Source organism: Trachypithecus francoisi, unplaced genomic scaffold, assembly GCF_009764315.1.
Source record: "Trachypithecus francoisi isolate TF-2019V2 unplaced genomic scaffold, Tfra_2.0 Lachesis_group16, whole genome shotgun sequence".
NCBI classification, from domain to species: Eukaryota; Metazoa; Chordata; class Mammalia; order Primates; family Cercopithecidae; genus Trachypithecus; species Trachypithecus francoisi.
The window spans coordinates 330511-342710 of NW_022681461.1; the positions used below are offsets into that span (position 1 = coordinate 330511).

The window sequence follows — 12200 nt, forward strand, 5'->3', positions numbered from 1 at the left end:
GGTATAAACAATTCACTGATTTTAAGTAAGTTAGCTAAGTTGTGCAACCATCACCACAATCTAGTTTTAAAACATTTCCATCATCCCAGAGAAACCCCTGGCGTCCGCTGGTAATCACTGCCTATTTCCCCCTCTCCTCATCCCTAGGCAACCTGTAATCTACTTCTGGTTTCTGTAGATTTGCATTTTCTGGACATTTCATGTCAGTGAAATCATATAATACATGGTCTTACGTGTTTGTTTTTTTCACTTAGCGTAACGTTTCAAGGTCCATGCGTGTTGCAGTGTGTGTCGCTGTGTGTTCCCTTTGTTCCTGGACAGTATTCCATCTTACGGTTACACCACGTTTTCTCTCTCTGTCACTAGTTGATGCACATTTGGGTTGTGTCCAGTTTAGGGCTGCCATGAATAATGCTGCAGTAAGTACAGGTGAGTTGTTAAAGGAACATGTGCTTTCAGCTCTCTCCAGTAGATGACCTAGGAGTCATATAAGTTGAGTAAGTGTATATGAGCAGCTGAGTAAATGGAATGATTTAAGAAGCCTAGGTTGTTTTCAGAGTGGCCATACCACATTACCTTCCCACCAGTGGTGAACAGGGGTCCCAGTTTCTCCACATCTTTGCCATGGACTGTAGGGAGTATCAACTTAACCATTGACTTGTTTTATATTCTTAGGTACAAAAGAAAGCTAGGAACTATTTTAAGGTATTTACAGTTTATCAAGCATTGTTAACACGTTAGTTAAAACTGTAGGCCGGGAGTGGTGGCTCCCGCTTGTAATCCCAGTACTTTGGGAGGCTGAGGTGGGTGGATTGCTTGAGCATAGGAGTTCGAGACCAGCCTGAGCAACGTGGAGAAACCCCATCTCTACAAAAAATAAAAAAGTTAGCTGGGTATGATGACATGCACCTGTGGTTCCAGCTACTTGGGAGGCTGAGGTGGGAGGATCGCTTGAGCCAGGAGTTCAGGGCTGCAGTGAGCTGTGACCACACCACTATACCCCAGTGTGGGTGACACAGCCAGAGTGAGACCCTGTCTGAAAAAATAATAAAGTGAAATGGAATAACAAAATAAATAAACTTGTGGTCTTTGATGCCTGTCCTCCCCAATCTCTAGGTTCTGCCACCACTCATGCATGCAACGGTTAACCACTCTCCATTTAATTATGTTTTTCTTGTGGACTTGATATAAACTATTGAGTTGATGTGTGTATGTGATGCTGTCTAAGTTTACTTTGAGAAATGATTTTTTTTTGGTATTTTGAATTCTTTTTTTTAGTTCTGTTACTCAAACCAATGTTTGTCAGTTTGTATTTCTGATTGTAAACATTGTTTTAATATAGAAAAGACACACGTATCTGTAGAGCCATGTTTTGGGGTGCTTTAAATAATTAAATAGTGAAGTTCTAGGTGTTAGAATTGGGTAGCTTTTTAGGGTTCTTTATTAAAAATGCAACTAGCAGTATTTGTGTGAATCTAGGCGATCTTCAGAAGCCTTGCAAAAGTTGTGCAGGAAGACTTTATCACATCACTTGACATGGCAGGGATTACGATTGTCTTCAAGACCAAATGACTAAACTTTCTCATTATTTTTGCTTATTCTAGGATTTGCAGGGATTTTTAATTTTGGCAGTGAACAAATCAAGGGAACCTATTTTTCTAAATAAATTTTATCAGTCATGACAGAGCATTCCGGTGAAATAGCCCTCTCATCGTGGGTGACGTTCAGGACCACCCTTTGGGTCTCAGCAGCATCATGAGCCTCAGAACACTCATTGCAGGCCTGTTTATCTTTCAAATTTGTGCTTGTCCAAATATTCTGAAGCGGGGCATGCAGTCTGTGAAGAGGAGAAGATGAGAGGCATTCCAGTTCACACCCAGCACCCAAGTGTCCAGTGCCAGAAGTTCACGGGAGGAAAATAGTGGCAGAGATGATTTTCTTAGGGTCTGGTATCTGAATAAACAACCTCAACTGAACACAGTTTACTTCCATTATTTTGGCCTCCAGAGGTACTTTGTCATGTGGTGGCAGTTTGTGTTGAAGGAACGGTTCTCATAGGGCAGAATCACCCTCCTGGGAGTGACGTGAGTGGCACAGTGATCGGGGTGCTTTGGCCGTGGGTGGGTGGAGTCCATGCGCACTATGCGTGTGGTGCACAGTGCATTCCAGCAGAGTGGAGAATTACGCCACTGCCCACACTCTTCAGGTGCCAACTGGAGAGCTGTACAGGTGAAAAACTGGTGTCTAATATTTGGACTTAGAACCTGTTTTTTGTGCACAGGTTTAATATTGACTCAGGTTTCTGGGAATGAGTCTGAAGGGTAAATCTGGGAAGATTGTATTTTGTTGAATTTTTCCAAGAGTTACTTGCCATTTCAGAAAATCTCTTTTGCAGTGGGAATGCATTTGTGGTGTTTGAGTGACCACCTGGCACAGCTGCTTCAGTTTGCATTAATAGCTGTGTGTTAGTGGGGATTCTTCAGGCAGCCCATTGCTTCACTGTTGTATTTAATAGGCATCAGCTTGTAAATATTGCGTCCATATTAGTGCATTATAACTGACTTTTCCTTTAATTCTCCTTTCTTAGATAGGACATTGTATTAGAATTTCCCTGCCCGATTGTGTATATTATTTGGGTTAGGTTATCCAGGAATTCTGTAAGAGCCATTGGCCCCAGATGTCCACAGTGTTTTTGGTCCATATTACTGAGATACTAGCCTAGTGTGTCTGGAAGGCAGTGCCAGCTGGTGAGGGATGCAGGTGGGGCAGAGCTTCCAGGTACCTGTGCGGGTAGGTGCTGTGTGGCATTGAGCTGTCCTCATTTGCTGAAAACTGATTCTCTCAGGGCCTTGCCTGGGACTCCCTAGGATGTGGTCCTCTATACTTGCTGCCGTTACCAACGTGACATCTCCTGTCACCATGCTCCCTCTCAGGGAAACGGGGGGTGCCAGAAGACCAGCCACACATTTCTGAGAGGAGATGAGGGTGAGAGGCAATCAGGCTGGCAGGCCTCAGGCGGACATTACCGAATTCCTTATGGGCATTGTGTAGATGGACACATTAAATCATTCTACCAGTCTGAATCTTCCTGGCCTTTGTCCTTTTGTCTGCGTGTGTTACTGTTGAGGAGCCATGCCCTATAAACTGGTGTGGCCCCTTCCAAGGCCCGTGTTTTCTCAGCAGGGTAAAGTTACATGAGACCCTCAAGTGTAAGTGCCGTTCCTTTTTGTGTGCTGCGTGTCACCCTTCTGGGCCCTCACACCTGCCACCCATTCAGTGCCATGCTAGTCACTCCTTCACCCCCAGAATTTGAGAGACGCCATGTTTTAGCAGCTCGTAACTGTTTCAACACTGATTGGAGTTTGTAAGTTTTCCAGTATTTGTTGTCCTCCTTTCATTTGTTATTTATATTTTGGGCATTCCAGTGTTTTGTAAGCATCTTCTCCAGCAGCTTATCAGGGACATGGTGAGGATTTAAAAAGCAAAGTTACTGAAGGGAAGGAGGTTGAAATTCATTTCAATTTAATTTGTAATAACTGAATCTGTTAATATGAAATCCAGGTGATAGTCTGGCCTCTCTTTCATAGTGCTTGTCCTGGGAGACGGGTGGCATTACTGATAGTGTGCCCAGCACTCCTAAGTGGGGAGGCCCCAGGAGTCCAGTTCATGTTGCTCAAGTTGTTGAAATCTGGATTTGAGAGCTGAGGTGACCATTGCAGCCGTGGTATGTCTCTGGTCTCTGCATAAAGCAACCAAGCTTTGTTTTCTAGGGGGGCACCTTTCCTGTATTTTTATTTCAGTTCAGCATATTTAGTTTCTTATTTTAAACCAACTCAAGGTAAGAAATTTAACTTTTTTTCCCTGAATATCAAAGTGATACTGTTAGAGAAAATTCTGAAAATATGGGAAGGTATAAAGAAGAAATTTCAAATTATCAGTAATCATCACCCAGCAAGCTACTTTTAATATTTTGATGTTTGTATTTTACGGAGAATAATCATTGAAGAAGAATGGGAGTGTGTTTTATGTTTGTGACTTTCAACTTTGTGACTTCAAAGGTGCTTTCATGCAGGCTACTTTTTGGAAAAATAATTTAATTGAGTTATTTTGAAATACTGCTTTTTTGGAAAGATCTGTTATGTACATTTCATAAAAAGTAACTTCATTGACTGTGAATACTGGAATTCAGCATTTAACTGCAGCTGTAGTCCTGGGGACATGTATACCTTAACTCATTCCATTTGATAACCATCTCCTGTGCACTGGAGTAAACGGCTGTGAGTGCAGAGCAGCGTCTGAGCCTCATGAATGGATCGTGTAGGACTGTGAGAGGAAGGTTTGTGCATTCGTCCTTTACCTTTGGCTTTCTGCATGTGGCCAGTGATGTAAAAACCGGCAGCAGCCATCCTGTGTCTCTTCTTCCTCTCTGAACATGAATCAAACTGACATCCGTTTCAGAATCTGAGGGGATACTGCCAGCTCCCGATCGTGACGTGCATGTTTAGTTTGTAGGCACAATATGGAAATCATGGAAGACGAGCTTCAAGGTTCAGCAGTTAACTGTGGGGCTATTTCTGCTCCACTTTACGGGGTTCCGTGAAATGGATACTCTCAACTTACTTCCAGAGAAATATGCAGTTACACAGCTGTCTCCTGCTCTCTGGCTTTTATTAGAATACAAATAGTCCTCACTTCAAAGTAGCATAATCAAATCCTGGAAAAGGTATAAGTGATACTTTGCCTCCTCTCTAGTATTTCCACTGTGTGGTCTGGCCTGGCTGGCTTCTCCGACCCTTCTCGGCTAGGCTTGATCCCAGGCTGGTGGAAAGTGTGGTGTTCACAGTGTGCCGTTGTACCCTGGGTGTGCAGTCACACACACCCCCAGACGACGTGAGCTCTGGTGGTGCTACAAGCGGAAAGTGTTACATAGAAGTATGTGTGGGCAAAGAGTGTTAATTATTTTGGCAGTTAATAGATTTCTCTGCATTTACCGGTATGTGTTTAGTGACATGAAGTCATTGCATCGGTCTGCCTTTGTTCTTCACATAGCTACTCTTTTAGTGTAAAAAGAATGTCATGAAAGTGAAGTAGTTTCTCTTCTCTCCTAAACATCCAATCACAGAGCGTGTTCTGGGTGGGCATTCTTTACATGTACCCAGGATGCCAGAACACGACGTCATCTAGGTCTTCATTTTAGTGTGATTAGCAGCTAAGTCCCTCAGCATTTTTTAATAGAAACTGATACCTGATTGAAACGTCGCCATCTATCAAAGCACAGGAAAGCACAAGAGCCCAGCTCCGTGCCAGTGCCCCGGCAGTGGCCGGCCGATGGGGAGCGAGGTCACTTTTGCAGATCAAAGGGGACTGTTGGATGTCACTGCTCTCCACGTAACCGATGAATTGCTGAAGCTCACCTGTGCACCTTAAATCCTGTTCAAGCCCAGTTCTCCGGGTAGGGGGAATTAAAACATAAGCTCCCTAAGCTGCTGCTGGATCATGTCATTTCATGCTCCCTTTTGGAAATGTATCCCAGTTCAAACAAGTGAACACTGTTCGCTCCTCTTGTCTTTTGACTTGTCCCAGATATCTGGAGGATTATCCTGTTTGTGGACCATGTGCCACAACTGAGGGGCTTTGATGTTGCAGAGCCCCCGCCTCTTCTTTTGATTACATGTGTTTCTGTTAAAGACAGCTTTTTCCAGTGCTTACAGGGGCGTGAATAAGTGGCTCCGTGTCCTGTAGCTTTTTATACTTTGTGGTTTCTCTCATCCTGTTACAGTAACCATAACACGGAAAGGGGTACGATCAGAAGGTACATGTCCCAGGAAAGTAAACTAACTGGGGGGCCCTGAAACCCTCCAGCAGGACTTAGGGGGAGCCTGGAAACACACTTTATCGTGTGTGTCTGAGAAAAACCCCACTGCACCTGGCCAGCGGAGGCTACCTGCTTCTGGCCCTTCCTTTTTAGGCCACCCCACCTGGAGCGGTAGGTAGGCCTCCTGGCCTGAGTGCTGTGGCCAGCCAGGTGTCCACAGGTGCAGGGGAGCTGTTCTGGGCCAGACAGACAGTCAGACCTCCTGTGGCCCATCAGGAAGCCTGTCCACCCCCCAGGGAAATGAAGCAGATACTGCAGCACTGATTTTCAGGTGAGCCTTTCAGATATGTTATCTGTTAAGTAAATTCTGCCGTTCAAAGGTGTTACTGAAACAAAAGCCAGAGAGTGAAATCTGAAAATGTTCTCCCCTGTCCTATGGTGAGCCAGTGAAAGGTGGCCATGTTCACTACCAGAGGGTCCCTCACCTTGGGTGTCCAGTGGGCTAGTCGGAGAATGTTTCCCCTGAGGAGCTGATGTTCTCCCAGGCTACTCTTTGCTCTAGGCACAAGACTTCACTTTGGAATACTTCACCTGCAACAGAGCCTGTTTCACAGCTAGTAAATAATAGGTGTTACTTAAGAATACATAACCGGCACCCAAATCAGTAGGTAAATACATGACTGAATAAGTGAGGGGAGGGTGGTTTGGAGTTGTTTCCGCCTCTGTGCTTTTATTTTATGACAAAACAGCCTCATCAGTGATGTTGCAGGATGTGCAGCCCTGAGAGAGCCCCAGAGCTCTTTTCTGACCAGGCTATGTGATAGGTGTGTGTAATGGGGATAAGGATTCTTCTAATACCGTGCCAAGTGCTAGAACACTAGAGTTCATTTTAGAATGACTGTTTTTGTGATGGCCACATATTGTTCAGGGAGATTGCAGTTGGAAGCACACCTGACATGGTTGGGGGAAGGTGCCTGCAGCTTCAGCCAGCACGGCCAGCTAAGAATAGCTCCTCTGCTGTGTGCTGTTAATCTTGGAGACGGTTCCTTACCACTAGTCCATGGAGTCTAGAGTTGGCCAAACAGATGTAAGTCCGCTGTGTCCTCGTTTCACCTGTTCTTTTGTTCTACACCTTTTCCTCCTGTACTTCTGTTCCTCTTTCTAGTGCTAACGTCTCCTCCACCTGTTCATTCCGGTGCCATGTGCCTGGCGTGTCTCTCCATTCTCCTCTCTAAAACCCCACGTGGTGATTCCTTCCTTCCAGCAAAATGTACTCATTCAGTTTCCCTCTCCTCCCTCCCTGTTGTGTGTCTCTGCTGTTCCTTGATAGGTGATACAATGAGCCAGTAGAATCGATAGGCTCGTGTGTATGTGGTTCTGTCTGTCTGTCAGTGTGGTTCTTCAGGGTTACAAAGGTTCACTGAAGCTACAGTTCCATAACTGAAGTTTCCTCCTTCGTAAAAACGAAATAGTAGGTTAATTCTGTGACATTATAATGAATAATAAATTTATTCTACTTAATATGCCTTTCATCCAAAAGGCCACATGGGAAATTTTTGACATTTAAAAATTATCTCTGAATTCCGTCTTTATCAAGGTTCAGCAAATCACAATACAGTGTTTTGTATTTACTTTCTTTTGTAACATTATAGAAATAAGAGTAGAGTATGAAATACATAAGAATTCTACATATAGAAGTCGCAAAAATCATACTGTGTATTCAGAAGTTAAATATCCCCAATTTCATTTGTGAGCAGTTAAATTTGGGGATACTGTGAAAAATAAGTTTATAATATCAAATTATATTATTTGATTAACCCAGTGGGGATTTAAAAATCATATATTGTTTTCTCCCCTTGCTGTGCTGTCAGCTGTTAGTTCTGGGAGGTCACTGGCGATGACAGAATTGCTAAATGACATACTGAAGACATTGTCATCCCTGTCTTGTCTTCCATTAGAAGTTTGGTTCTGAGTCCTGACGTCGATATTGCTTTATTCCAGGGTACCTATTTGAAAACAAGGGAATTTTCAGTTATATTTGAAACACAATCATATTCTTATTTCTTGCCTGAAGCCAAGATGTAGGTAGCGATTGCTTCCATTTTATTTTTACCGTACTTTTATATAGTAACTTGAACAGGTGTCTTCATAAAGGAGATCCTTGACAAGGGAAAATAGACCCAGACACCCATGAAGACATATTTTCCCCCATTTTCTCCTTCCTTGCAGTATAGGTGGATTTGCTAGAATAGTATTAGGAAATACCAAAGAATCTACCAAATGGGTAAATGCTAAGTGTCTATCCAGGGCATTTAGATGGGCGGATTTCAGACTATGCTTGTTGTAATTTGAGAATTATACATGGGACAGGAATGGCATGAGGGGTGAGGTTGAAACAGTTTGAAAAGGTGAGATAATCTGGAAACTCTACTTGGATATTAGTAATTTTTCCCTTGAATCTCACACAGTGGCCCGCAAGGCCTCATTTTGGCTCATCAGTTTTTATGTGGGCTAAAGGCGTTGGTTTGGAAGATGTAAATACCCTTGTGTTTTTAATGGGGAAGGGTTGGAACAAGTTCGCTCTCAATTCTGGTCAACTGACAGTCTTCGACTCAACATGAGGCTCTCTGAGATCAAGCGGATCCTGGTTTCCTGATACAGATCTCTCAGAAGAGGAGCTTGGGAAGCGGGCCTTGCTGGGATTTCCTTTAATCGCTGCATTGGATTGATTGATAGGATTCAGGTTTTGTTATGAACCTGAGAGAGAAGTGTCAGACATCTGATACACCCAGCATTTCATTTAATATTTGAAAGAAAACCATTTCTTTCCTTTTTTTTTTTTTTTTTTATATACTTTTAAGTTCTAGGGTACCTGTGCAGGCTTGTTACATAGGGATACATATGCCGTGTTGGTTTGCTGCACCCATCAACCCGTCGTTTCCATTAGGTATTTTTCCTAATACCTCTGCCTCCCCCGAACCCCATGACAGGCTCCCGTGTGTGATGTACCCCTCCCTGTGTCCGTGTGTTCAGTTCCCACCTATGAGTGAGACCGTGCAGTATTTGGTTGAAAGAAAACCATCTCGACATTGATGACATACCAGTTTTCTCCTGAACCTGGACATGAGTTGTTGGCATGTTGGGAAAGTCTGCTCGTGTGATGTGTCTCGTAGGAGCAGTCAGCGCCAGACCTAACAGTTCGATGCGTCAAGTTCAGGCCAGTTGGAGCATCCTGAAAGACCTAAGTAAAGGTATCTAAAGTGGGTAGTAAATCTCTGAGAAAATTTCTTTGTGTTAGTGATTTGCTGTTTTTTAAAATAAATCCCTTTGACACCAGCTTCAGATAATTTTTCTTTTTATTTTGAGACGGAGTTTCGCTGTCATTGTCCAGGCCAGAGTGCAGTGGCACAATCTCCTCACTGCAACCTCTGGCTCCTGGGTTCAAGTGATTCTTCTGCCTCAGCCTCCTGAGTAGCTGGGATTACAGGCATGCGCCACTATGCCCGGCTAATTTTGTATTTTTTTTAGTAGAGAGGAGGTTTCTCCATGTTGGTCAGACTGGTCTTGAACTCCCAACCTTAGGTGATTCCTCCCACCTCAGCCTGCCAAAGTGCTGGGATTACAGGTGTGAGCCACGGCGCCCAGCCCAGATAATTTTTTTTTTTAAAGAAATTGCTGTGTGGCCTTACTTGCTTGTCAGTAAAAGCAGGCACCTGTCCCCAGTCATTCACTCAGTTACGACAGACTCCCCTCCTACCATGTGCTTTCAGTTGCTTTACCCAGAAAGTAGGTCTGAGGGTGGCCATTGTAGACCCCTGGGACAGGTTCCTTTTTTTTTTTTTTTTTTTTTTTTTGAGACGGAGTCTGGCTCTGTCGCCCAGGCTGGAGTGCGGTGGCCTGATCTCAGCTCACTGCAAGCTCCGCCTCCGGATTTACGCCATTCTCCTGCCTCCGCCTCCCAAGTAGCTGGGACTACAGGCGCCTGCCTCGTCGCCCGGCTAGTTTTTTGTATTCTTTAGTAGAGACGGGGTTTCACCGTATTAGCCAGGGTGGTCTCGATCTCCTGACCTTGTGATCCGCCCGTCTCGGCCTCCCAAAGTGCTGGGATTACAGGCTTGAGCCACCGCGCCCGGCCGGGACAGGTTTCCATGATGGTGGTCACACTGAGTTTTCTTGAATAGAAAGGATTATGCAAATATTTGTGTTTTAAATCTCCCTGGATTTTTGCTGTCTAGTGATGTTGATGGCTTTAAGAATTTGTGTCCTGTTTACAGGTTCGTTTGTGAGGATGTGCATATGGTCTTGTGTGATCTCATTTTCCCTAAGCCTAGGCTTCTGGACAGGTGGAATCTTCCACTGATCTCGCCCGCTTTTTTAAGATGTTACCACTGATTTTTCAGGATATTTTAAAACATTTCATATTTGAAAGCATGAAAATAAAATGTTTTATTTCTTTAAGTTATAATTCATGAAGATGGAATTTATCTGATAGGTCTTACTTGATTTAAATTTTTGCCTTTGGAAAAAAAATTCCAACTTTTAAACAAATTCCTAACAGTAGTTGCCCTTTAAATGACAAGAATCATCGTTGGGGGTTGGGGTGAGAGAAAATCTTTCATCTCTTTTAAAGGTATTTCATCTTTTTTAAAAGTTTCCTTTTTAATTATCTTCAAATATCTGCCATAAAATATGTGTTTACTTGCTCTTCATAAACAAGAGCAGCACTTCATTCCTTTCAGTAAATGTCAGAATGTTGGGTTTTGTTTTCTTTTTCATTCTCCTCCCCCTCCTCTTCCTCCTCCTCCTTTTCTCCTTTCTTCTTCTTCTTCTTCTTTCTTTTTGTGTGTGTGGGGGGGGGGCGGTGAATAAAACCATAGTTAGTTTCAGAGGTGGCCAGGCATAGCTCAGCTGAGAGATGGAGGGACAGCTGCTGCCTGGGCACCTGGGCTTAAAGTCACCTTGAAGGGACTGTGGGTTTTTTTTTTTTTTTTTTTGAGACGGAGTCTCGCTCTGTCACCCAGGCTGGAGTGCTGTGGCCGGATCTCAGCTCACTGCAAGCTCCATCTCCCGGGTTCACGCCATTCTCCTGCCTCAGCCTCCCGGGTAGCTGGGACTACAGGCGCCGCCACGTCACCCGGCTGGTTTTTTGTAGTTTTTATCAGAGACAGGGTTTCACCGTGTTAGCCAGGATGGTCTCGATCTCCTGACCTCGTGATCCGCCCGTCTCGGCCTCCCAAAGTGCTGGGATTACAGGCTTGAGCCACCGCGCCCGGCCGGGACTGTGGGTTTTTAGAGCCCTGTGCTCTTGTCAGTCTTCCAGCCTGGCCACAAGCTTGCCTTAGCAGTCCGCGGCCCGTGCACATCTTTTGACAACGTCATTGTCGTGGGATGGATGCTCCCTGCGACGCGGCAGATCATGCAGTCCAGTGTGCTACTTGCAGAAAGTGGCAACATCTCCATGTACTTTTTATTCAGAAGCTAAGTTGCTAGTTAGTTGAACACCACAGATGTATGAGCTGTCTTCGGCCTAAGAGTGGGCATGAAAATTGTAGCAAACCCACAGAGGCCTTTAAATTCTAAAAAGACCTCACAGCAGTATTATTGATTTGGTTTTAAATAGCTGTTTTACGAAGTTTCAGGATAATTTTTTTTACCCCACCTTTTAGCCTTTATTTTGATTTTTTAAAGGGGGGTGGTTTTCCTTTATCAATCCCTAACCATTTTATCTTAAGAATTCTTCCTGAAGTCATTCTTTATTTCATCCAGAAAACTGATTAGTGTTCATTGATAGAAAATGATAGGCTGTACAGTTAACCATGAAAAATATTTTTCTCCTTGGCACCTAAAAGTTGTCAAAAGTATTACCACATGCAATTCAAGAGAGTGGGTGGGATTTTATTGTCTGAGCTCATGGTATACAAGCACCAAAGCTCCATGAATTCAGGTATTTTCCAGGAAGTTTAACTTGCATTTTTTTCTCATAAGATATTCACATTTCTTTTCCACTCCTAATTTTGTGGCGTAAAATAAAACGTAACTTTTGTTCTGGACACAGTTTCTTATTGCTGAAGGACTTAGGAGAGAGCATTTCAGGAGTAGGAATGGTCCTGCTAGTGAAACTGAAAGGAAAAGCCCTGGAGCACTATTTGTTTCTCTTCAGCGGCTGTCTGCGGGCCTTCAGCTGCTCCTGGGGAAGGGCCATGCTTATTCCTGAAGAACCGCAGCGACAGTAGAAGGGGCTTGTCTAAGTAGTACCTGTCAGTGCAAGTTAATACATTCCTGGGGGTTTATTTGGCTTCACTTTCTAATTTACAGTGATCTTGTGGCTTTCTGCCTTGAGACCCTGAGTGTGATGCCGTGGTGCTCAGGCTGGCACCTCAGGCAC

At 44.0% G+C, this 12200-nt stretch overlaps 1 protein-coding gene across 25 annotated transcripts in view; it reads left to right on the top strand.

The window, feature by feature from the left end:
• The window catches only part of AOPEP (aminopeptidase O (putative)), a 378597-nt gene that overhangs the window by 308849 nt on the left and 57548 nt on the right, over positions 1 to 12200 (top strand). The window contains exon 15 of one of the 25 annotated variants that reach the window (XM_033236613.1): positions 1605 to 2371. The exons of 23 other annotated variants lie outside the window; for them this stretch is intronic. In XM_033236613.1, the coding sequence (XP_033092504.1) occupies positions 1605 to 1606 (2 nt within the window). In that variant the 3' untranslated portion in view covers positions 1607 to 2371. Of the gene's footprint in view, positions 1 to 1604; positions 2372 to 12200 lie in introns of those variants that run through there. One more of the 25 variants, XM_033236612.1, reaches the window with a different exon arrangement.